This window comes from Beta vulgaris, chromosome 6, assembly GCF_026745355.1.
Source record: "Beta vulgaris subsp. vulgaris cultivar EL10 chromosome 6, EL10.2, whole genome shotgun sequence".
In the NCBI taxonomy this organism is placed as follows: Eukaryota; Viridiplantae; Streptophyta; class Magnoliopsida; order Caryophyllales; family Amaranthaceae; genus Beta; species Beta vulgaris.
The window spans coordinates 63,366,541-63,393,905 of NC_079207.1; the positions used below are offsets into that span (position 1 = coordinate 63,366,541).

A 27,365-nucleotide genomic window follows, 5' to 3' on the forward strand; every position below is an offset into this window, starting at 1 on the left:
GACGAAGAGATTGGTGTTGTTTGGTTGCAGCAGAAGAGAGATAATGGGATTAGCCGATTAGGAGTTAGGACACCCACTTCGCAAGGTCTTTATAATATCTAACATAGCACCATACTAGCTGTACGCACACGGAAGCATGTTAAAACTTGGACCAACAACAAGAGCAAAAAAACTCAGTTTGAGCACTTCACTAATTTCGATCTTACTTTGTACTAGAAGCTATAAGAACGCTAAACAAATTGCATAACATTAGCTTAAACAATAGAATAATGCGCTAAAAATCTATCATTACATAGCTTAAACCAAGAAAAGTAGCAAAACAAAAAAAAAACTACATTTTGGTGGTTAGGAGGGGGGAGTTGATTGCATTACCATTTGGCATTTACCAGCTTGGTTTAGGGTAGGAAATGATCACCCTGTAGAATCTCAACCACTTGACTCACAGTTGGCCTTGCATCTTTGTCCTCCAAAACACACTGCAAGGCTACTGAAGTAAGAGTTTGCATTTGAACAACATTGTAGTTACCTTCCATCAATGGGTCCGCGATTTCTTCAATCCATGCCTCTAATGTTGGTAGCGCGCTCTTTTTCTCCCTTACCCATGTCACTACATCAACCATGCTTGGATTTTTACCTGTCACTATCTCAAGCAAAACAACCCCATAGCTGTAAACATCGACCTTTGAAGTTATAGAAAGGTTGGTAATCCACTCTGGAGCCATGTACCCTCTTGTTCCTCTAATCCTTGAGAAATTAGAATGACTAGCTCCTCTTCGATTCATCAACTTTGACAAACCGAAATCAGCAATCTTTGGTTGAAAATTGTCATCAAGTAAGATATTTTGGGGCTTGACATCACAGTGTAGGATCCAATCCATGCATTCCTCATGCAAATAAGCTAGGCCTCTTGCAGTTCCTAGAGCAATCTCATATCGCCTTTCCCAATTCAAAGAAGTCGATGATAGCTTCTCTGCTAGTGATTTGTTTTCCATGTACTCCAATACCAACAACCTTTCTCTTCCTTGAGCACAATATCCCCAAATTTCAATTAGGTTCATGTGGTTGAGCCTGCCTATAGTGCTTACCTCAGCTAAGAATTCTGCTTCTCCTTGGTCACTAGCATCCACAAGCTTCTTGATTGCAGCGACTCTACCATCTTCAAGCTTACCCTTGTAAACAACTCCATATGCTCCTCTTCCAATCTCTTCTCTAAAATTTCTTGTCGCCTTTTTCAATTCATCATGAGAAAACCTCTTGAAGCCAACTAAGTCATAAAGTTGTGTTAACTTGCTTGAGCCACTGTGAGCCCTAAATAGGAAGCACCATACCAGTAGAACGCAAATTGTCTCCATGATCCCTATTCAAATGGCAAACCAAAGTAAGAATTTTAATGGCCCTCCTTTATCCTTTGTCCGATAATCTCTTTGCAGCTGAATCTTCTTCATGTCACCTGCACTACAATACAGCTTTGACCGTTCTTCAGTTGTGCTGTTTGAAGATATAATAGACACCTTCATGTTCTTGGGAACTTTGAGATATAGAGTGCCATGAAAATTAGGTGCTTGGTACCCATTGAGCAAACGCGCTTTTGGGTAACAGTTAAACATGTTGTGATCATACTTGAGCAAGAAAGCCTTGCAATTCTGTGACTGCAAACAGAGGTCTCTGCATCCTTCAAACGTATAATTCTGCAAGTGATCAAGGTCATAGCCATAAAATTCTACATGAGGGAAACCAATGAAATCAACCTGACTAGTATTACTAGGGAGTTGGAACTCTGGCTCACACCCACGCATCCAATTTGTATGATCTTTGAGCCTAAAACCTGGTAAGCAAGTGCATTTCCTTCCAAAGTTAGGTACATACTTGCATAAGTTGTTAGGTCCACATAAGCCATTCACATTGCATTGTTTGACGAAAGCCTCCCATGTAACCCACCATCGACCATTGTCTAACAAACTGTACATCCTCAGATTACCATCAAAATCAAGAGTGAGCCTTCTTTGAGGCCCGATCCCAAAATCACTAGCGTTAAACTGCAGATCATCAGACGATTTAAATTGACCATTAGAATCAAAGCTAGCAACTCGAGTATCATTAAATATTGTCCTTCCTGCATCCCAGCTAACAAGCCCAATATCAGGCCAATAGACACCAGATATCTCCACACCATCATCAAAGAGTAACCTTAAAACATTGTCATTATCAAAGTAAAGTTTGTAGAAACCAGCAGAGTAGTTTGTTTGGCTTCTATAGGAGATTAAGCTAAGTTCGCGAGTAAGAAATTGGTTTGCAAGTAACGTATTGGTTGGGAACTCGAAGCTTTGCCAAAGGATGGCATATGATGAGCTCCTTAGAACAAGATTACCTGAGTCAAGAAGCTGTAAACTTGAGCCACCTACTGTGTTGGATGACCATACAGTGATTCTGTCTGCATCCATTAAGTAGAGATTGCCATCTTTCAACAACTTCAGCTTGGAATGCTTGCCATTTACTGGTTGATCTCGATTTGCCATCCAAACAATTGTTTTCTCCACGGAATTTTCGAACCAAATGGCGAAGCAAAATGCATTGTTACCAACTTTGTGGAAACCTGCAGAGAAAACATTACTTGGAGAGGTCAATACATCATTTGGATTCTCTACAGAAAGAGCTAAACCCCTAGTTAGAGTGTGTTTCTTCATGCAGAGCGTAAGGGTAGGTATGATCAGAAGAAGTAAGATTGCTAAGATACTAATATAGAATGTTTTCATCACTGCTATGTTTGGTTGATTACCTCATAGAGTCATAGATAGATAGATATGGAGTTTATATCATAGACCAAATAAGAGGTGTTTTGGTCATAGAAAGTTGACTGATGACTTAAAACTGAGAAATAATCCCCTTTATTTCAGGAAAAATCAAATATACGCAGTGTGTAACTTTCATCATCATTACTATAATTATTATGGTAGGAAAATAACTCTACTAATAGGAACTTCGCAATGAGAGTGGAGGAAAGATAAGGAAATTAAAAGGACGTATTGCCAAGATTGAACCTCTGACAATTCATAAGATGAGAATCTACCATTGAATGGATCAATCTAGTCATCATAGTGGTGTACAACCACAATATTATTTATGATTTTAGGCACGTAAGATATGAGGCGACTATAAATATTATTTGCACGCTCTCTCTATTAATTATAATAGACATATCAATCTATACTATATTAGAACTTAAACAATACTAGTTAGTTTATAAAGCTTGACGACAAGTTTACATATTGATTTAGGCTATCTTAATATCTCCTTATAATTAGTTGAACCTTTGTATATTGTATAGTATCCTGCACTCATGTCTTCTAAGCACAAGTTTTTTTCATGTTTAGTTATGTACTTATGTATGTGGTCCACTTATAGACTTTTATGTTTAGTTAAATCTTGACTTCACCACACAAATTTTAGATCCATTGCTTGCCAAACCCTGACTATACGGCATACGCTATTGCAAATATAGATGTCGTCCTCTACATCTTACTTTTTGACTTTGTGTGCTAAGATATGGGCTTGGATTCTTATTTCAGGTAACCTTGTATGACCGCGGACCCAAGTAATTTGCTAAAATACAAATCATATTGAAGATGGGTCTGCACATACAAACCCAAAGAAAGTTCCATATTAAAATCAATTGGTAATAATAGGAGTAACTCCTTTACCTTATAAATGATACTCTATCTCCTCTTTCTCTAATATAGGACAATGCATAATGAAAATGAGGTTTAATACATAGGTGATCACTAGAGGTCCCAAATAAAACAATCAACTCTCATCAATTTGGTTCATATCATATTCGAGTGGTAAGTCAATTGAATTGTTTCGCATCTAGGGGTGAGCACAACCGGGTATCCGGTAGAATTTCATAGATCCGGACCCAGTGGGTATTAAAAATCTGGAATTGGTCAAACCGGGTCCTAAATTTTTGGTCCCAGACCCGGAACCGGTGGATACCAGGTCCAGAACTAGGTACCCAGTTGTAAGTTTAACAAGATACTAAGATCGGCCAATTGAGCTATAAAATTTTTTAAAAAAATTAAATGGATCTAAAGGCCTACTAAGTACTAACTTTTTACTTAACAACTATTATCCTATTACCAATTCTATATGAGTATATGAAAAAAACCAATTCTAAGTTCTGGATACCCGGACCTAGACCCGCTCCAACCAGGTACCCAGAGCTGGAACCAGTCAAACTGGGTACACACCAGGTATCGAGTCCGACAAAATTCTACCCAGAATTGGAACCGGATGCAACTAGGTCCATTTTTTGGACCCGGACCGGGTTCGGACCCAGCGTGTCCATACCGGGTTCGGGTCTGCGTCTGGGTACCCGGAATTTCTGCTCACCCCTATTCGCATCAATTTGAATCAATATCTGATCGATTGGGTCAATTTCAATTTGGCCATTGAATTTTGGTGAGAAATCAAATACAAGTCAGTTTTACCAAATTTAGTGTTCGCAATGTTTTTTTTTAAAACTTGTAATAGTGTTACAATTCATATATAGTCTTTGCATACACTATAAGGTATCCTTTGTTGGAATTTATATGGCTTTGAATGAGATACTATAAATTTACTTTTAACCAAACATGAGTAGCAACTAACGGCTAACTATGGGGATGTTTGGCAATTGATTGTTGAGTTGGCTTTTGACTTTTAGCTTTTCAACTGATCAAACAGTTAAAAAAACTTGCTTAGTACATGACTTTCAAGTTAGCTGGAAAATTGGACTTTAAGCCGAAATCAAAAAAATGCTTGAAACAACTTTTTGGACTTGGCTTTTTGACATAATTAACATTTCAAAGAATATAAAATAAATAAAAAGCCAATTACGTTGAGGTTCAAGAATTCACATGCATTTGCATGAGGAATGAAGAGATGATGCAAGATTGCAATAGCAAAAGAACTAAGTTCTCAAAACATAACGTATGACAAATTTCTGAACCTCAATATTATTGGATCCGTGATTTCTAAGTAAAATAAACAAAACAACTTATACTTGTAGGCCATTCAACACTGTCGATGTTATGTTTCAAAAATATATAAATTTTGGTAACAAACAAAAAGCTCTTGTTTCCACTACTACGTGCATCAATAGAATTCATACACATGAAAGAAAAATTAGAAACACGGATAACTATAAGCTGATCAAGAAAAGAGAGAAAACAAACCAACTCATTTTGTATTTATGAGCTATATATATCTTGGTACTAAATTTATTAATTCACATGCTTGACAAGTAAAACAAATAATGTATTTATGAGCTACACTTCTCACTTGGAAGCTTTTTACTTGTGTTTTCTTTTCTAGCACACACTCTAAAACTCCAACTTCAAAGATGATCCGTGAATCACTTCCTTTGTCACTATTTGATTTTGTTTCTTTTCTTGTCTAGTTGTATTTCTTGTGCTACTATTGGAACTGGGGTCTTAACTATTGTGGACAAATGAGCATTATATGTTGTTTTTCTTGTAATAAATGAGGTAGTGGTACATGATTAGTGGATGCCAAAGCTTATCCGTCGACATTGTATTTTGCTTATATATAACTAGCTAGTTATAGACCTAAAGAGAACTTATACGAGTAGAAAGCATATATATTGCATGTATGTAATAAAATATAACATACTTCCGTTTCTTAGTAAGTACAACATAGAGAAAGTGGGGGGAATACCAAGGAATGTAGAGAGAGAAAGTTGGGACCACAATAAAGTGAGTAATTCAAGTGATGAAACAAAAAAGTTGTGGTCCCCTCTTGCTTTTTGGTGGCATATTTGTAATATTATTGAACTTTTTTTACTATTTTGAGCTTGGTTGCACTTATTGTGACTATTCCAAATAAGGAAAATGTTGCACTTATTAAGAAACAGAGGTAGTATTACATAACTTAAATAGGATCAAATTAAAACTAATTGTCAAGCTATTGTTCTCTTGATTGTTTCCTCAAAGTCATAGAGTAAGACATACATGAGATTATTAAAAAGATAAGATTCTTTTGATTGCACGATAGACTCTCCTGAAAACCATTGGCATGTGTACTAGTGTTTATACTCCATATTTTAGCATGTACTAGTTCCTTTGTTTTACGTTAACAATTAGGGCTGCTTCAAAATACTAGATTGTTGTGAACTAGATTGGTTTCTTGAAATTTGCGATACGATATAATTTAAAAGTTGAACAGACAAGAAACATGTTTTGATGCCTCGAAAAAGAATTCAATATGTCACTACAAAAGATCGAGTATATGAACTCTTTAATATATAAATGATCTTAACTTTCTTCTAAACAATCTATACATATATATTAAAAGGCGTGCGAAAACAAGAAACTGTGCCACGTGGCTCTCCCTAGGGAGTTTTAGTTCATGTAATCCATGTATAATAAAAAATTAAGAAATTGCATAGTATAGGGTTTGATCCCAAGACCTCAAGTACATATACTAAAGTTTTAACCACTAGGCTAAGTTGTATTTAATATTACTATCATAAAGTATTATATTGATAAATGAAATTTTTTCTTACCCGGGGCATAGCCTGAGCCTAATAACTAGTTATACCTCCTAAACAAAGATTTAAACCGTATCCTAAACCTAATAACCTAATAAAATTTTACTTTTCTCCCTATACTATCTATGGACTAGGCAACACATCGTCGATAAACCATATAAACCTTAATATCGGTTTGTTGTAATTTTGTTTCTTTGTTTTGCATACCTTACAACATAGGAATCTATGGTAGGACTGTGCAACTAATCTAAATAACATAACCCAACAATTTTCTTACTATTTTAAAGATCAAAATTGGTTACATTTGGAAGAAATGGACAACCTTTTTACAAAATGCCAACTTACAAAATGATAGCAATTTGTTTTCACTTCTCTAAATTACCCAACGACCTACAACAGGCAGGGAAATCGAGAAATTGGCTTTTATCGTTTTGTTACATGTCATAGTACATCACACTAGCCGCCGCGTGACTGGTTTTCTTTCTCTTTGCTATAATTATCTTGTTTAATTTCACTGATCCATATTTCAGGCAACCAAACAAGGCCTTGGGATGGCAAGTGAAGATCACAAGAAGATGAAGACATCTCCAAAAATAACTTTATGTCAATATCCATTTGTGAGTAGCACATGCATGTGAAGCATCAGAAAATGGACTTGTAATGGGTTTATGATAACTACTAGTTAATTGACCACAAAGTCCGATTTTGGATAATACTAGTTCTTATATAAGTATACTTTCTCAGTTCTAAAATAGATGAAGCACTTATGATTTTATGTTGTTTTAGAATGAATAAAACGTTACTTTATTCAACATTTATTTCTCTCTATTTCTCTCTTGATAACATGAGTCCTTTTTATTTCTCTCTCTTTCTTCTCCTTAATTCATGTGCGTCACCCTATATTTTATCTACTTTAGAAAGATGACGTATATTGTTATTCTTAGATACTATATATCAAAATTTCACCAGCTAGAGTAGTTGACAAATAAACCAAGCATTTGTCTTATAAGATAAGAGAACAAAAAATGGGAAACAAAGGTCAACTCATCCACATATTTCATGTTTGTCAAAATTGAGAATACGCAATTCAACATCTTATCAGTTATCAACTTATCACCAAGACTCTAGTAATGAAATAGAGATACATATGATCAAACAAACAAACACAATTCGAAATTATAACTCAAATCAAATCATAATCTCACTACCATGCTTTAATCCCAAAATGCCCATTTAACTATAATCAATGAACCAACATCTAAGAAATTCTTCTTTTCAAATATTTTGTCTTTTGGCACTTTAATCAACCATAATTGAAAAAAACACAAGATACAAAATAGAAAATACAAAAAAAAAAAAAAAAACAATCCTAATTTTAGACCTCACATGCTAGAGTTATGGATTATCCATCCAAGGATTGCTAAGAATCATCATCTTCAACCACACCACCAAAATGAGAAGATATGAGGGGATTGCATAAGAACCTCAGAAATTTCTAAGGGGTTGTTTGGCCCCATGAAAGAATGAAATAATTTCCTTATGTGTCAAACGCATGCATGTCTTTGAAGGCATTTCATAATAAAGACATGACAACTTTTAAAGCTTTCATTCATCAACCTAATTCCCTAACCACAAGGAAATAAATGAGTAACACTTTGTTCTTTCATATACGGGTTCATTAATTAAATAAATTCTAAGTATAAAACAGCAAAAAGGTTCTCCAATCATCTTTCTTTAATACTCCATTAAAGATCACGAGAGGGTCCCAAAAGTTCACGAGCATGTGATCCCACAAAAAGACGGCTCCTTAAGTCACATCCTCCACATATAAACCATTATTTCCTTTCTGAATTTCCTCCCTACATTATTCCCTCATCATAGTCACACTCATATATTAAAAATTTTACTCCTTAACCCTTAAGCTTGGATATGCGTATCATAGTGAGATGTCAAAAATTTGATATCAAAGCTAAATCAAGTGGTACCAAACTAGAATAATTTGATATCAAAATATAATGTCGGTACCAAACTGAAATTTAGTATCGAGATAGAGTTGGTATCAAATACCTCTATTTTGATACCAAAGATTTTGTGAAATGTTATCTTGACATCTCACTATGAGATGCCAATAACTCTAAGTTGGGTCCTAAAAACCGGAAAAAGAAACAATGTGATACAACGAAGGAAGTAGTAATTATGTAGATCTCCATTTTTATAATGTGAAAAGGAAGCAAACCATTTAGTTACATGCGTACATACAGTACCAAACAGGTGAGAGATTGTTGGCTGTTGTGCTACCTCACCCACCTGTGAACAACTCTTCAGCTCACAGTATTATATGCACCAACAACATTGTTTTTATATAGTCATTCTAAAATTTTCATTATGATATCTCATTATCAAATCTTAAAGGAAAAATTGACAAAAATAAGCCAACTTTTGGCCCATCTTCCACAAATAAGCCAACATTTTGAAATTCCAGAAATAAGTTAACATTTACATCATTTTAGCCAAATTTAGGTTAGAGCTTTTCATTCACCTGCTAACACAGGTTACAACAAGTTAATCGCTATTTAATCATTATTTTATTAATCTTAATTATAATATAATCACTACTTAATCAGTATTTTATACCTAATTTGATTAATAATTAAAACTTAAAAAAATAAATAAAAACCTTAACCACCCCCTCTACACATTCACCATGAACACCACCAAAGCCACCCCCACCACCAGCCGCCACCACAGCAGCCACCCTAACCGCCACCCCAATTGCCACCCCACCACCCCAACTGCCACACCACACCACTGCCCCAACCCCATCCATCGCACAACCAGCCACCATCACTCAAAATCCACAAACCCACCACCGAACCAACCCCACCACCGAACCCGATAAACACCCCTTAGACCATCCACACCCATCCACAAACCCACCCACAACCAAACACCCCACCCCACCTCACCAAACCCAAAACCCCCTAACCAACCCTGACACGGCCACAAACCACTGAACCCGACACCACAAATCTGACACCAACACAAACCCACTGATCCCGACGCCATCACAAACCCACTGAACCGAGCCCCACCACCACTACAAACCACCGAACCCAGCCACACCATCACCCTAAGCCCAGGTGTGCCTTAACCAGCCACAAAACCCAGAAACACCCAACACCCAACACCCAACCCCACCCCCGTGAAACCACCCAAAACCCCGAAACAACCCGACCATACTAATTCCCAAAACCCCTGTCGTGAAACCACCCAAAACCCCTGCCATGAAACCCCCATCCCGAACCAAACACCACCCCCTTTAAACCAATGTAATCAGATTTCGAATGAGAGAGAGAGAAAGGAGATCGAAGGGAGAGAGAAAGGAGGTCCGTTGTGAAAGTGGACATCCGATGGGTGGTGATTCGGTGGGTGGAGGTCCAGTAGGTGAGCAGGAAAGAGGGAGAGAGGAGAGAGGAAGCAAAAGATTGAATGAGAGGAGAGAGAAAAATAAAGAGTAAAAAATGAGAATAAAGTGGAAATTAAAGAAATAAAACAAAATTATAGCCTATACAACCGGTCACAAGTCATCTGACCTAAATTTGGCTAAAATGATGCAAAGGTTAGCTTATCTCTGGAATTTCAAAAGGTTGGCTTATTTGCGAAAGATGGGCCAAAAGTTGGCTTATTTTTGTCAATTTCCAATCTTAAATCTCAAACTTGGTAAACCCTCATGACAATTATAGTATCTCCTCATCTCTTTTATGCCTTTTCGTCTACATAAAATCACCGAGAACATTGATGTCGAAGAGGCCTGATCCCCAGTCTTTATATGCATCCTAATACTTCACCAACTAAGCTAGTTCACATCGATGGTCTTTTACCTCTTTTGCAATAAGATGAGAATTTAATGTGTTACTTTCAGTGGCATGCAAAGAGTGGCAGTATTAGTTCCATTATAGTAGCATCTCCCAACCAATAGGGTAACAAGTTGCTTAATTTACCAGCTTTTAGTATATCTGCGAACATTAATGTCATACACCTATTTCTATGGTCCTAGGATTTCTAGTATATACTTCTCACTTGGGGAATTATAAAATCAGACCACTCAGAGCCTTCACCTGTAAATGCAGAATGTTACTCCTTTATATCAAACTGTTTTTTTTTTACCATAACTACAGCAATAACTACAGATGAAAGCATGAAACCTTGTAACAATCACTTGATCAAGATTACACCAAATTAAATTGCACAAATAAAAAGATTACAGCAAATTACCAGTCACAAAGAAGTCAGTCATCTAGAATACCCATTATCTAATTCACCTAAGAAATTCAGCCTCAAAACGTTTGATCGAAATTAGCTGATGTAAAGAAGAGAGGAGAATGTGCACTCGGGAATAGAGATGTGTGTCCAAACCATTTGGACCCCTTAGGGGTTCTAACCAGAGAGCGCGCATATCCCAAAAACGCATAGTTTTTCCCCAAAAAATCACAACGCTGGTGCTCATACTGTAAGAACTCATGTAATTACCCTTACAAACAAGACATTACAAGGAAGAAAACAAGCTTGGCTAGGCAAATTATGTCAGCTAAAAATACCATTTACTATTACATAACAAGATACGTAAGATCATTAGATCTTAAATCCCTTGTCTACTAGTCAGATTTCCTAGGTAAAAAAAACTTCCATAAATTTGGTCTCTGTCCTTTTGCAAGTTGTCGCATCTTAGATAAACTACATTTTCTTGTTTGATACCAAAACTTAACATGCTTAATAGTTACAACTAACCACTTCTTTAAAATATAATTGAATCACATTTCATCAAATCCTGCACCGCAAGTCTGGACCTGACAATATATGCTGTGCTCCGAGCTAGTACCCTTAATTAAAAATTCTTGTATAGAGTTTGTCATTCTTATTCATGTCTTCTCCATGGTAACAGTATACTACAGTAATTTATACTCATGCAGTGCCTTTAAAGATACTAATCGACCGTAAAATCCCATAAAATACGCACTTGATGACAGAAGAGGCAGTCTTTGAATTCATTACCTACATGTGAGTTGTGACTGGCAGGCGGCAGCTCTTCCATCGTACGAGCGATGTACGAAAGAAAAGATGTCGATACGTCGTTGATCTACCTAATATTTGAGCTTACAATAATGTTCCCTACCATATGTTTGATATGTAATTCTGTACTCTACATAAGGAGGCTAAGGTGAAATTTTGTTACTAGACTCTAGAGGGATTCTACAACTTGGTTTGGTAAAAGATTTCAAATGAGGCCTTAGTTTTGGTAGGGTATTGATGTTTTTCTTGTATTTTCTGGAATTACTGTATTCAATTTTCTAAGTTTGCTGTTCTTGCTCCAGTGAACTTTTTATTGTCTGGTTTTTCTGGCATCAAGGAACATTGATGCATAGTCTGTAACAGCAGTAATCGAGCAACTAGTACCAGCACTTTGATCATTATGATGTAATCACATAAAAATAAAAGATAGTTTAAAATGACACTGACATTCTGAAAAGTAAAGTACTAGTACTATTTATTTTATTCAGTGCATTTTCCATACAACAACAAAAATAGAGCATTCCATGTCGTAACAAACCATGTAAAGTTCAAAACAATGGGCTATTTTAACATAATGTTACTGTTCTAATCTTAAGCACACTAATTACTATGTATAGCAGAGGTTTCACTTTCACCTGGATTAAACAACTTTGGTTGATGCTAATTGTGAAGTTTCAGTTAAATTTTCATTCCTGCTTTATCCCTTTAGCATGTGGTTCCAATAAAAGTGATGTAACACCAGCTAATCAGCCATACTACCCACTCAACTATTCCCTAAAAGTAAATAAGAAGATGAAGTACCTACAAGTTACTTCTCATCATATTAACTAAACTCGTAATCCAACTTAATATATTACTCCCTCAGGTCTTTATTAGTTTACCCGTTTCTTTTGCACAAAGTTTTAGGAGAAACAATATTGTGGGACATAGAAGGAAAGAGAAACTATTATTGTATATTAAAGTTGAATGTATGTGTGATGGAAAGTTAATGGTTCCATTCCAAAATAGAAGCAAAAGAAATGGGTAAACTAATAAAGACCGAAGGTAGTACATTATATCGTACAAACATAATTTATTGAATCCAAATCTTCTATCCAACAATTTTTGTGCTACTTCATCTTAGTCGACCATAGTGAGAATAACCGCCTATAAAAATAAGCAATAGTAGCACACAAGTGGTATCAACTTGCTACTAAACTGCTTCTTTTAACAGTAATGTTTCTTTAAAACAATTTGAATCATTATTTATTATCCATTTGAGAGCATCAGCTTACTTGAAAGTTCTTGGAGAGATTCCATAAGGGCAAATTATGAGAAATTTGTTACAAAATTATGCAAAGTGTAAGGAAACACCCAAAGCTTAAAAGGTAGAGAGCATTAACTAATTGACTTACAGATACTGTGGCCTGTATTTGCTGTTGGTTGAGAAGACAAAGTACCAAAAACTCTTACCCGTGAATGTTGCATGTGATACATAGAGAGCTGTTACAATCAGAGGCTTTGAAAACTTATAGCCATATATGATATACCCACTCACGTGCACTCTTTGGTTTTTCCAGTGCAAATAAAACCACTAAAACAGAAACCATGGAAAACAATTACAGGAGAGTTTAAGAATTGAGGGCATTGCCTTCTTAATTTATACGTATGTTATATATATGATGCATTAGTCTCTATACATGTAATTTGTGATAGGAGCAGATGATAACACATGGGGAAACAAATAACGAAGCGAATCGCGCACAATAACGAAGCGAATCGAGCATACTTCATAACTCAAAAGAACTATAATTAGAAGCAAATCAAAATCTTCATGTAGTAAATACTAAATATCAAAGAAAAAACAGAGCATTTTCCACCCAATAATATAATTGTGTATTAATCACATCTTAATGATAAAATGGAACAACAAAGTCAATTTCTTAAACTGTGCACAATGTCATAGAAGATTTTCATAAAAATTATGCTTACGAAGGCGAATTCACGAGAATGCTAATGCAAATTGCTTGCCTAGTTGAAATTTGTATATAATTAAGTAGGATTATGTAAGAAATTACTATCAACAACTGGATGACTCACATGCAAACAAGAAGGTGACAGATGTCAATAATATGAGGGTTTTAACAACTTATCCCAAATAAATAAAACTAAGAAATATTAATGATAAAGTATTGAAGAATTGAGGAGAGGAATAAAACAAATATCCCTTACATTATGTAAAACTGGCTCGTGTTTGCATAGTCTTCTGTTGTTGGAAATTCCCCACTTATTTAAACCACAACCAACTCTTCTTCTTTAGTTATCAGAAGAAGCACCTGCTCTGTGTCTCTCCTTCACTCTTTCTCTTCTCCCAAAACAGCATCTCTCTCTTTCTCCATAGTCTTCAATCTCCTACTCTTTAAACTTCTTATATGATAAAAATGAGTAGTTTTGACATCAAAAACATCACATTAATGCTTCTCATTGTTATACTCCTTTGGTGCACAAATTTTGACATGTGCAATGCTAGAAGAAGCAGACACTGGAGGCAAAGCAGACCGCTTTCGAGCTCATTGCTTAAGAAGAAAGGAAAAAGTCATGGAAGCCACAGCCACAATCACCACCACATCAGTAAACCAAAAGCAAAGCCAAAACCTCTGTCTCCACCAAAACCGAGTCCAGTAGCAGACACGCCGCCAATTCAGAAAGCTCCACACTACAAAAGTTCACCTCCTAAAGCCAAGTCACCAGTAAATCCCACACCAATAGTTGAAATTCCGACACCCGAACCAGAGAAAAGTAATAACATTTTCAGTGTACTAGATTATGGAGCAAAGGGTGATGGTAATAATGATGATACTAAGGTAAGACTTTGAACTCCATTATAGTTGATCAATCACTTGTTTAGATTCTATCTAGGCACCCAATATGAAAACATGGTCCATATATGTAAGAAATTTAGATTGTCAACTGAGCTACAATTTTGGAGCAAGAGCATATACACATATACAATCACTTGGTTAGTTATAGAATAGAAAATGTGTCAACAATGAGGATTGGCCAATTGTCACATTAGTTCACTGAAACAGGGACTCCTGAAGGGCTGAACTGAAGTCAGTACTGCAGGGGAAATTATACTCAGTTTGTTCTATTTTCCTAGAGCTGTCCACACCATGAGTTTTACCACTTGTCTTGAATATGTCACTAAAAATAATTCCCTCAAAGTCTTTTTCTAGTGCAAATTTCCCTAGGCCCTTCCAGTATTGTTTAATAGTACATGTTAGCAAAAATGCCACTACGCGCATTATAGGATGCCTATTCTAGAGAAACTTTGTGTTATTTTTTTAAACACAATACTTACTTCTATTTAAAATAAATGCTAACACTTTAACATTTGCATTATGCATATACTAATTTCGACCATAACCCTCCTTAATATAAAATAACGAATGTTATTTTGTAAATGTTGTTGGATTAGTCTCATTATATAATTTCAAAATAAGTAAGTTTTAAATAAAGCATTAAAAAATTGAAAATTAATGACATTAACAGTTAAAGTTGTGTGTCAGCAAGCATGAAAGTCAACTTTTACATTTATTAAGAAATTGAGGAAGTACACAATTAGAGTTTGTCTTCTAAGAGACCGCTTACTTTTAAATTAAAATTAGACAATGGTAAGCCCAATATTAAAAAGAGAATTAGCCAAATAGTGACTAGTTTAATTTCTTTCGGTGACTAGTTTAATCCATTTAGTAATAAGGTCTATTTTCATATTAAAATTCGACCGTCTCTTTTAATAATTTTTGTAATGATTATTGATATTTTACGCGTACCAACTAGGGTTGGCGTGAGTGGTTAAGGGCCTCTTGCTCCTTAACCAAGGTCTCATGTTCGCCTTTCGAGCCTTGGGTATGGAAAAAATCTCAGCTAAGAGGAATGTTGCCCTTTGAAGTCCCATACAAACTCCCGTAGGAGATTAGTTCACTCGTCGAAGGCGATGGGAAACTTCTCGTAGTATGACCAAAAAAAAATGTAAGCATAAAATAAAAGTTCAGTAACTTTCTAAAAGAGTGATAAAACTCAATGCCGCAAATGCATTTTAGTCCATAGAAATTTTAGCACAGTACTATAGTTCTAATGTAGGCTAAATTTGGGACCATGGGCAATCAATTATGAATTATGCAACCAGTTATCCCAGTACCTCCAATTAATAAAGAGTGATGTAATATAACTTCATTGCCAATAATATATATATATATATATATATATATATATATATATATATATAGATAAATAGATAGATAAAAACATTACCAAAATAAAGTGTACACAATTTACCTAAACAAATGCAAAGAGCTTCTTGTAACCTTTACCTCTGTCATAGGGGTGGGAAGGGGAAAAAAACCCTTTTTTCCTCAAAATTTGGGCATGAATTATGACCTATAGGCCTTTCTGAACCTACTTTATTTCTATTTCGTCGTCATTCCCTAATTATGATTTTGGTAAAGGGTAGTGTTAAGTTTCTCTCTGGTTACCAATACCAATCTCAATATTGGTCACATCTTTTCTCATTAATCAATCACGTATTTATACTACAAGATTAGGAGACCTTACTAAACACTAACATATATTGTCATATAAGTCCGATATATGACATTCTATCAACTAGGATAACTATGTTATCCTCAATAGGTAGAATATATATCTATTTGATTAATTCATTAGGTGTTAGATATTAAAAACAGATCAGCTATTTAACCTTACCTAAAAGAAATACTTGGTTTAGTGACACATTTAGTGAACTCTACTGTAAAATAGTCTCGTGTTGCTCAGCCAACAAAAGGTGCATTAACGTTTAATATAATTGGGCAGAGAGGGGAGTGGAGGGCCAAGTAAAAAGGACAGTAACTAAATAGGGTCTGGGACCAGTGACAAATTTTCTAGTTAGGGTAGTTTGGGTTCAGACTCTAACAATAATTATATACACAAATGCACAAACTGCCAAATGAGGACCAACCATAAAGTTTGTGCTTAAAGCAAATTTTCACGGATACAACAATTGTGTTCACGCAGGCATTTGAATCTGCATGGGCAGCAGCTTGTAAAGTTCAGTCATCAACGATGTTGATTCCATCAGGATATCAGTTCCTTGTGGGACCCATTTCATTCTCTGGGCCTTACTGCCAACGAAACATTATTTTTCAGGTAATCACCAAAACCTCAGTTTATGTTTTTTTTTTTTCTGATTTTGTTGGGCAGAGGATTGCACATTATGATTTAATACAGGCATTGATGTTACGATACCATTATTTACCTCAAAAACCGGGTGTCGTATCGTGTTGTGTCCGACACGACACATCACTTAGATGCTTCATTTTAAACTTAAAACTTGTCTTTTTTCTACAAAATAGAGAGTCGGATACTTGAACACCCGTATCCAAATAGACACTCAATCAGTGTCTGAGTAACATAGCTGAGACACACAAACGAACAGACAATTAATTTGTATTTATAAGTTTAATCCGTAGGAGTTGTTCTAACCTGGCTTGTTTGAAATGCTCCAGCTTGACGGAACTATCGTTGCTCCAACAAGTCCAAACGCTTGGAAAGCTAATCTAATGTGGTGGATGGATTTCACAAAACTGGTAGGAATCACCATACAGGGAAAGGGAGTCATTGATGGAAGCGGCTCTGTTTGGTGGACAAACGCTCCTTATGATCCAGAAGAAGATCATGAAATGAAACTGGTTGTACCATTAAATAACTCTATCCTGGAAAGGCCCCCAATGCCGGTAATTATCTTCATTCTTCCATATACTGCAAAGAAATGTTTACAGTCCACTAAAACTGATTATATGCCAACCGTGTCATAGGTGAGAAGTCAGCTAAACGGAAGAATGCCGAGTGTCAAGCCAACGGTAATGACAAAATTTATCTACTCCTGATGATAATGATTATTTACTTCAAAATCATCAAATTTTCCTAACATCGGTCTCTCATGTTTGCACAGGCACTAAGGTTTTATGGCAGCATAAATGTGACGGTCACAGGAATAACAATTCAAAACAGTCCTCAATGCCATCTTAAGTTTGACAATTGCAATGGAGTCTTGGTTTACTCAATGAGTGTCTCATCACCTGGCGACAGTCCTAATACCGATGGAATCCACCTCCAAAATTCCAAAGATGTGCTAATTCACTCTAGCAACCTCGCCTGTGGTAAATACATATTTTATGCTCAAAAAGTCTAGTCATAACTATTTACTACTTAGTAGCAAAAACTGGAATAGGTAAAATATGAAAGTTACCTCCATATTACCAGCCTGGCAAAAAAGTTCAACCATTTGTCCATTGTCACCTAGCTCACTCCATCATCCAAATAAAAGATGTTCTGGCCTTCTGGGGCAACAATCAGCTACGTCCAAGTATCAAAAGATAACCATCTCTACAGGGCACCACTAAAACATCAAGATGCTATATAGAGGACCACAGCACAAAATCCACACCAAAATGCCATCTGCCAGAACCTTGAAATGGTCCCTCATCACAAACAAAGTCCATGTAAAATTTTAATATGTTTTCTCTCAGAAAAAAATATCTGCAATAAAGGTTCTAGATAAATTAAAACAGAGAAAAGAAATTACAGCAACACTAAAACGGGATATAAAACAGGATCACGTGGCATGGTGACAGTGTATATTAACAACGAACTACTGGATGCAGGTGATGACTGTATATCCATACAAACAGGATGCTCGAATGTATACATCCACAGCGTGAACTGTGGACCTGGACATGGCATCAGTATTGGAAGCTTGGGAAGGTATAACACTAAAGCCTGTGTCTCAAACGTCACTGTCAGAGACGTTAATATTCAAGGCACGATGACTGGAGTCCGCATAAAGACATGGCAGGTATGCATGACAGTTATACTTTTCATGTATATAATTAACTTAAATCACTAGTTGACAGAGTAAATCGGTTTGATACGATCACTAACAAACAAGAACCTCAGAGAGATTAGGCTCAGGGGTTTGTAGTTGAAAAAAGAATAATCAGAATTCTCAGAGCTTAAGAAGAATTTTAACTCAAGAACTAAGCATAAAAAACATTTTAGACCTTTTCTAAATAAAACATCACCGCAATCATATGCAAGAAAACTCATTTATATGCTTCTAACCATTTCATCCTGCAGGGTGGTTCGGGATCTGTGCAAGGCATTACATTTTCAAATATTCAAGTCAGTGAAGTTCAGCTTCCGATAGTAATTGACCAATATTACTGTGATAAAAGCACATGCAAGAATCAAACGACGGCTGTTGCTGTATCAGGTGTAACTTATCAAAATATAAAAGGCACATACACTGTAAAACCTGTACATTTGGCATGCAGCGATGGGCTACCATGCACAGACATAACATTAAATACCATACAACTAAAGCCACTGCAAGAACGGTATCACTTATATGACCCCTACTGCTGGGAAACATTTGGAGAACTTATGGCTCCTATTGCCCCTCCACTTGGTTGTTTACAAATTGGAAAGCCGTTGAAGAACAAGGTTCAGACTGATGTTGATATATGTTGATGACATCATAACTACTCTTTTGTGTACTCTTATTTTCCTTTTGTGGTCAGATGATTGTTTGATCTGTCTTTTTTCACACTATTGGCTTGATAGCTAGAGAGTATATAGATTAAGGCTAGTAGGTTAAACTCCCTTGTTTAGTAGGGTTATATCAGTTACCAGCCAGCGTGATTATTGCTTACCAGGCATTGTCATTTTATCCGGGCATTGTCCCAGTGTAAGTTATTATATATAGCTTGATGTAGATATTTGATAAATAATATATTGATTTATCAGAAGCACACCTTAGTATTCAGTGCCAATAGAAGATCTATCGTACACTTTCTACGTTAGCTGAAAACCACAATGGCACAGATTAGAAGTGCCAGCACTTACAAATGTCAAAAAGATTTCATAAGTGATCACTAGAAATGTACTTTCAAGAGAAATGCAAGTCCAAATAGTGACATGCCATAAACTTCATGAACTTTGAGAACACAAAAGCATATAAGATAACTTTTTAGTCTTCAACAGTAACAGTTATATTAATTTCCTACCCCTTACAAATCCACAGCTAAGCAAGGTACACAGCACAGAAGACAGTGAAACATCTAGTCTACATATTCTCGCATAAGAGAAAACTGCTAATAATAGACAGTATCAGTGTATATCTTCTATCATTAGAATCTTCCACTGTGCAGCCTCCATGTCTGAAATTCCATGCCCAGCCAGGACTCCTGAATGCACAAGTTTGTCAGGGGTTACAGCTCAAGGATACATTGTCCAAACTAAAAAAAAGAGAGCCCTTTTGTTCTTCCAAAATGCTTCTATCAAGATGTTCCACAGCTACATCTATGAAGTTGCGGGAATCCACCTTGAACATGCTTTGAACAATATGTTGGCTTGAAAGCCTCTGACAGCTTTACTTATTCCATAATAACTACGCAGCTGCTTACTAAGTAACTTAATAACAGAAAATAGGAGCCCCTCCAGAAATGAAAGTTTCCTACCTCTGATTTACTATCTCATAGAAACAAAGTTTTTCTAGGGACTTAGAAAAAGTAAAACTTTGTCCCTGCCTCCCGATGGGAACTACTGAAGCCTCACAAAATTATGAACCCAAGCGTTAAACCAGAGTGATACAAGATTCTCTTTAGTGCTCCTTCACAAGTCATGTATTATAGATGCTCTCTAATGCTTGGATTCGTAATATTATGACTTGTGAAGAGGAGTAATACATGACTCGTTAAGGAAGAGAAAAGCAGAGAGATCCATGCAGCTAATCTGGGTTGAAACCTGGAAAAAAAAACTCAATTGTAGATGCTCTTATCCCGAGCATCAATAAGCTTCCAACCTGGTCGATCAATACGGAAAAGGAGCAATGCCTAACATTGTAGTTAAAAATGTCGATGATCAAACAAAAAGACATCACTATTCTCTTCACACACTTATGCTTTCTTCCCACCATTAAACCACACAAATTAACCTCCAAGATCTTGAAATCTTCATGTGAGACTAACTAACCTAAGAAAAAAATAAAAAATCTCCAAACGACAACAACAAACTCCAAAAAAAATCTGGTAAAATTAACAAACAGAAGCGAGAGGTCAATTGCCCCCAACTACACTTTGTGTAACTTTCTAATTTAAGTAAAATCACCCTGAAGGCTGCTCCATATCCGGAGTCAACTGTCAAATTTCAACCAAGCTTCTCTTTTCATGAGCTCATATATAATATTCTAAAACCTTAGCTTCTAACTATTCTTAGTCGAGGTGACTTCGAGTGTGGACATAGGACAGGCTAAGCTAGGGCTTGCAGTCGACACGTTGGGGCTGATATAGCTGCCGCTTAGCTAAGGTTTGATCATCCATATACAATAAGAAAAACCACAATGATGAACTTCTATAAAGCCACCATCAACCACAGGATACGACCAACTTATCGTAACAACAATCGTAACTTCGATTCCACAATAATTCCATATTGCAATCACAAATCCACAACTAATTTCTCAATGATCAATCCACTGCTCACGTTAAAAAAAAAAAGTTAACTACCGTACAGTAAAATCGAGCAGAAGATCAACCGATCAAGACATAATTAGTTTGTAATTACTATTAATTCATCCAATTAACTTTACTAATTCCCAAAATTAAGCTAGTAATCTCAAGCAATTACTAAATTTCAGAAATACATTAAGAGAAAGAGGAATTAAACGCTTCGAAATTCGAATCTGTTAACAAATCAACCAAATAACTGAACCAATTAGGTAATTAGTAACTACTTAACGCACTAAATCATTCAATTATCTCAATTGATTCATACAAAGCCCTAAAAACTCATGATTAACTTACAGAAAGAGCCGTTGTTTTGGGTGTTGCTCAAATTGTAGATGGTTGTTGTTGATGATTTGTTGCCCGTTGCATACTTGTGTTCGAGAAGTGTTTTGTGTGTGTGTGTGACAGTGTGAGAGAGAAGACTGAAGAGGGATGACTGGAGAGTGAGAGAGACGGACAACGGCGCGCGCATTTTAAAAGTTGTTTCAATTTTGTGATTTAATCTTTGACTTTTTGCAAGGGATAGGAATTAGGAAGAGAATCACATATTCGCAATTGAGACAGCTTTTTCTAGAAGTCGTGAGAGTAGTAGAGAGATTGAAATAGATAAAAAGAGATACATGTGAATATGTGATAAATAGATAGACGCAAGAGACTCATTATCAATTAAGATTATGGGCTTGTTTGGCAAACATAACTGTTGGAATAGCTGTCAATTGTTCGAGTAGTTGTTAGCTGTCGGCTACTAATGGTGAAAGTAGTTGTTTACAATATAATTGTTCGGTAAAGATAGTTATTATGCTTATATATGATGAAAATAACATATTTTTTAATTGTGAAAGTATTGGGTCAGACCGTCTGACCCAACACTTTCCATCGGACGGGCTGATTTTTTTAACTTCTTCTCCACTTCAACAGGCAATAGTTTTTCCATGAAGCTTAACTGCAAGTTCTGATGGACAATCGTCCCTCGAGTCTCCACCGCAACTCAAACTCGAACTCTCGAAGATGAACACCCAAAGAGCTTCCGTGGAACGACCAAACGAGGCAATCATGTGCGCCAATGGATGCGGCTTCTTTGGAACAGCAGCGACGATGAATTTATGCTCAAAGTGTTACAAAGACCACGTCGTGAAGGAGGAGGCAGAATTAGCATCTGAATCTGATTCTGATATAGATGAGTTGGAGGATGAGATGAGCTTAATGTCATTAGAAGGGAGAGAAAAAGAGATATATATTATGGACTACATTCAGGCTGAAAAGAAGGAGAGTGCAATACTCAAGTGTTGGTTCTGTAGGAAGAAGCTTGGATTGGTGTCATTTAGCTGTAAATGTCGGAGAAATTTATGTAAATCTCATAGGTACCCTGAAGATCATCTGTGCAACTATAATGAAGACTAACTGAAAAAAAATGAAGACTAACTGAAAAAAAATGAAGACTAACTGGAAAAAAAAATGAAGACTAACTGAAAAAAAAAATGAAGACTAATTGAAAAAAAGAATGAAGACTAACTGAAAAAAAAAATGAAGACTAACTGAAAAAAAATGAAGACTAACTGAAAAAAATGAACACTAACTGAAAAAAAAAATTAGAAACTAACTGAAAAACATTAACTAAATGATGACCAACTGAAAAAAAAAAAATGAAGACTAACTGAAAAAAATGAAGACTATTTGAAAAAAAATTAAGACTAACTGAAAAAATTAAGACTAACTGAAAAAAAATTAAGACTAACTGATATGGTCCGACCAGTTGTATTGTGTCAAACGAGTCTGACACAATACCTTCTCTTTTTAATTATAATGTTAATTATAATTATATGATTAATTACTATATGATTAAATCAAGTGTTTATATTATGAACACAATGCAATATTTTCTTTTCATAACTGATAAATTTTAGTTGGATTTTGCGACTGTTAATATGATATTCAAATGTATACACTTTATAAAAACTAAAACCATTTTGTAATGAATAAAATATAAAAGAATTAAAAATATTTTCAATAATTCAATAATGTTGTATAGCTCTCCAAACAAATTAAATTTAGCAAAAACTAATATTTTTTACATTAATTTACTTGGGTACGTTCTATATTTCTATTTTCAACACCGCTTCAATTCCACTAATTGTTACCCAAATCATTGCACCCTGATCCCACCAGTACCAAGATGTTCATGCATGAACCTTATCAAAATCAGTCGATCCTCGTATAGAAGAATCACCCAAACTGCACACATACTATACCCAGTGGCGTATCCAGGAATTACGGGATGGGGGTACGGATGAGAAAAATTCAAATAAAACAAAATACAATACTTGAGTTAAGTTACGACAAAAAATTCAAATCAAAATACAATGCCAATATCAATTAATAATTCAAATTACAACTAATTTAAAACGACAAAAATACATAAGTAATTTCAATTCACAACCTTTATTTCAATTTTACAATCTCTAATTTCAATTCAAGTAATCTCAATTTCAATTCAAGTAATGAAGTAATCTCTAATCTCAATTCAAGTAATTTCAATTCAACTATTCAAGTAATTAGTAATCTCTAATTTCAATTCAACATTTAAATCTCTAAGTTCAATTCAACTATTCAAGTAATCTATCCTTTACAAATTAGCAGAAATTATACAAAAAATTTTTAAAAAAAAAAAACAGAAAGTGGCGACGGGAGTTACAGAATACAAACTTACAGTGAGACGTGAGTTCTGCTTCTTACTGCCGGGCCGCCGGCGGTGGCGTCTCGTGCGAGTCATGCCTCGTGGGCTCGTAGTCGTGGCGACAAGAACTCAAGAAGAAGTGAAGAACTCCGGCAAAGGGCAAAATGGCGACAACAACCGAACGTCTACAATTCTGGGCACAGCGTGAAAGTGGCGACTGAAAGCATCAAAGCAGTACGTCCGGCACAGCGGCACTCCGGCAGGCGAAAAGAAAGAAGGAGAGAGAAAAGAAAAAAGAAACGTTATCTTTATTCTTTAGACTGACACCAGAGGAGAGAGAAAGATGGGGAGTAATTACTTTAGGGACGCGTGAGAGAGAGAGACTGAGAAAGTAATGAGGAGCATTTTTGTCAGTTTTGGGAGCCCGTTTCTTTTTTTTTCCCCTTTTTTTCTTTTTTTTTTTCCCTCAATTTTTTTTTTAAAATGGGGGTGCTGTACCCACTGTACCCCCAGTGGATCCGCCCCTGACTATACCCAAACGAAGTGACATTCTTGAATGAAAATAATCTGAAACAAATCAACCTAGAACTGATTTCACAATATTAGAATAGTACAATATCACGCAGAGAAGAAGTAATAGCTCCCGAATATATGATATTCAGTTAATCCTAAATTTTTATCCTCAAAAAGTGGTTTTTTTTTTCCTTTGAAAAAAAAAAAAAGTATAACGCTACTTACAGAAACTGAACGCTATAAAATAGAACGTTTGGGAAAAGCTATCCAAAAGCTATTTGAAACTCCAACAATTACTCCAACCTATACTATGCCAAACACTTAATTAGTGTTTTGACTAGGTCAAAATACTAAAAGCTAGTGCAAAAACTGTTGTCAAACAGGATCTATGTCTATAGTAGGTGGATTTACTAATTCGTGTAAACCTAACTCCTCCATCTCCGTGAAGTTTGAAGATACCAAAATATAAAGGGATTATAGTAATACTATAGTATATTCGAATATTATAGATTACTATGAATGTGATAGATTAGAGATTAAGGCTATGTTTAGTTCACCTGAAATTTTCTGATCTGAACTTATTTGATCTGAACTGATCTGATCAGATCTGATTTGATCTGATATGATCTAATTATAGATCTTATCTTTTAGATTTCTCTCAATATATAAGAAAAAATATAGTCATGTGGGGTCTTGTTTGATTCGTCTCAATGCGTACTTTATTAATATTCAATTATTATAATTTTCACTAATATTTAATGAAAGATATTTAATAGTAATAATGATTTTTTCATATAAGCATGATCTGATCTGATCTGATCTGATTACATCTGAAATAACCAAAAATAAGGTGAACTAAACATAGCCTAAGTAAAGGGATATGGAACTTGGTTTAATTATTAAGAATGAGATAGATTAGAGATTTTCCGCTAATGTAATTGTTAATTGATGAAATACAAACGGGCCTACTCTGTAAAAATACTTATTCTTAGTGTCGCTCGTGGATTGACTTCCTACCAACCTATTTTCCCTCCACAGTAGGGATGGCAACGGGAGGGATTTGGGTCGGGTGAGCCGTCACCCGCATCCGTCACCCGGTTAGATTGACTCTCATCCATCCATCCGTCACCCGCTTTACTCATCACCCGAAATCCATCCATCCATCACAACCGGGTGATTCGGGTGGATCGGGTGATAAACGGGTGAAAAATCTAAATATCAAATATAGATTATAACTATTAAAAAAATAATTTGGGTGATTGATTGACTGTAATTCGGACTATCCACATCCATGTCTAAATAAATAGTGATCATGTATGACTCCAATACAATTTTCATATACTGAAGTGCCATAAAAATATATACAAGTATAGTCAGTGGGCTACCAAGTAGGCTACCAAGTGAATCACAATTTTACAAGTATTATATATATATACAAGTAGGCAGTAGGCTACCAAGTGCATCACAATTTTACAAAGGGATCATGTATTACTCCAATAAGGCAAAAGGCAAGTATTGTAATTTCTCAAACAAGGTTCCAGTAGCAGCATACAAATGAGAAGTAGGCAACCATAGTTTCCGGCTAGTGTAGAAGAGGAAGTCTGTAAGGAATGTTAGTGTTTGGGGTTTTGGGAGGCTATAGTTTGTAAAAGAATCAAAGGTTAGGTTTAGGGTTTTTAGTTTTTATATTAAGTATTTTAATTTAAAATTTATTATAAAAAATTTAAACGGATGGATAATGGGTCGGGTGCTTAACCGGGTGGTGGATCGGTTGATGGGTGAGAAAGGGTCACCCGCACCCTACCCGGATTCGTCACCCGGTTCACCCGTCACCCGGTCTTCATCCGTTTATTACGGGTTTTCACCCTTTTATTTAAATAAGATGGAGCGGGTTACTGAATATCTACTGAATATTGTCATCCCTACTCCACAGTAAACCCGAAAGTTCAAAATGACATTAAGTCGTGGTCAAAGGTCATCGATCATTTCAGGTTTGCACTACCAGAAACTAGATCAAGATACGCTAAAAGATTTTTAAATCCTATACAAACTTAATTGTCGTCAGCGCATATATTATAGTTTATACCCAATATAACAAGAGAATACACTATCTCATTAACAATTGTTTCTCAAAAATTCATAATAATAATTGGTAAGAATATAGATGATAACTTACTCCTAAATTAAGGTTTCCAACCTCAAAACCAAAGAACTACTCGCACATATTATATGATCATTAACAATAAAATTAACATCATATGATATACATAAAATAACTGAAAGGAATTATTAATACTAGGAAGATTGTCGAATGTCGAGATGAAAAGCTTAATTTGATTCAATATATGTATACGTTAATTTCAAAATTTCAGCATAACCAATGCTGCATAACTTCTTATTAATAAATTATTTTACTATTCAAACAAAAGAATTTGAACTCCTTTTTGCTGAATATGAAGAAATGCTATATCTCGAACTGATATATTACAAGAACACAAATATCAATAGCATTTCCAATAAAAAACAAATTAATATCAATAACATATATCGAGTTTATAAAATTTACTCTCTCTATTTCTTTTTACGTGCAAAACTTTGACTTGTTCACTATTTACACACCCCACTTTGTCCATATTTTATTATCAATATATAAAAATAAAAATAATCACACAAAATATTGTTAGTTTTGTTTCAACAAATATTTTTAATAATATCTTTTTATAACTTTAAAAATAATTCTCAGTACTACCATCTAACTATCGACTTTTCTAAATGGTAGACAATTTTTTTATTATCTTCCCAATAATACCACTATATTTATGACTTTTTATTTAAAGTGTTTTATTGTTAACAGAAATTAGGCTAAACTTTAAAAGTAACTAATAAATATTAAAAAAAAAAAGAATATTTACCCTAATCTAATACTTGGCTGCCATACGCACTACCCAACACCAAAAATTCA

General features: G+C 35.3%; 2 protein-coding genes and 1 pseudogene across 2 annotated transcripts; 2 read left to right on the forward strand and 1 right to left on the reverse strand.

The window, feature by feature from the left end:
• Positions 1 to 177: 177 nt before the first annotated feature.
• On the reverse strand, positions 178 to 13,965 carry LOC104897373 (putative receptor protein kinase ZmPK1; annotated as a pseudogene).
• LOC104897372 (polygalacturonase At1g48100) lies at positions 13,868 to 19,461 on the forward strand. The gene is made up of 7 exons (XM_010684231.4): positions 13,868 to 14,457; positions 16,667 to 16,798; positions 17,158 to 17,385; positions 17,467 to 17,511; positions 17,604 to 17,811; positions 18,316 to 18,506; positions 18,788 to 19,461. Exons 1-7 carry the CDS (start codon positions 14,026 to 14,028, stop codon positions 19,178 to 19,180), a joined length of 1,629 nt encoding a protein of 542 aa, XP_010682533.1. The 5' UTR covers positions 13,868 to 14,025; the 3' UTR covers positions 19,181 to 19,461.
• A 2,763-nt stretch (positions 19,462 to 22,224) lies between these two features.
• Positions 22,225 to 22,617, forward strand: LOC130591887 (zinc finger A20 and AN1 domain-containing stress-associated protein 12-like). Its single transcript, XM_057395840.1, has one exon. The coding sequence runs from the start codon at positions 22,225 to 22,227 to the stop codon at positions 22,615 to 22,617; it is 393 nt and encodes a 130-aa protein (XP_057251823.1).
• The last annotated feature ends 4,748 nt before the right edge of the window (positions 22,618 to 27,365 follow it).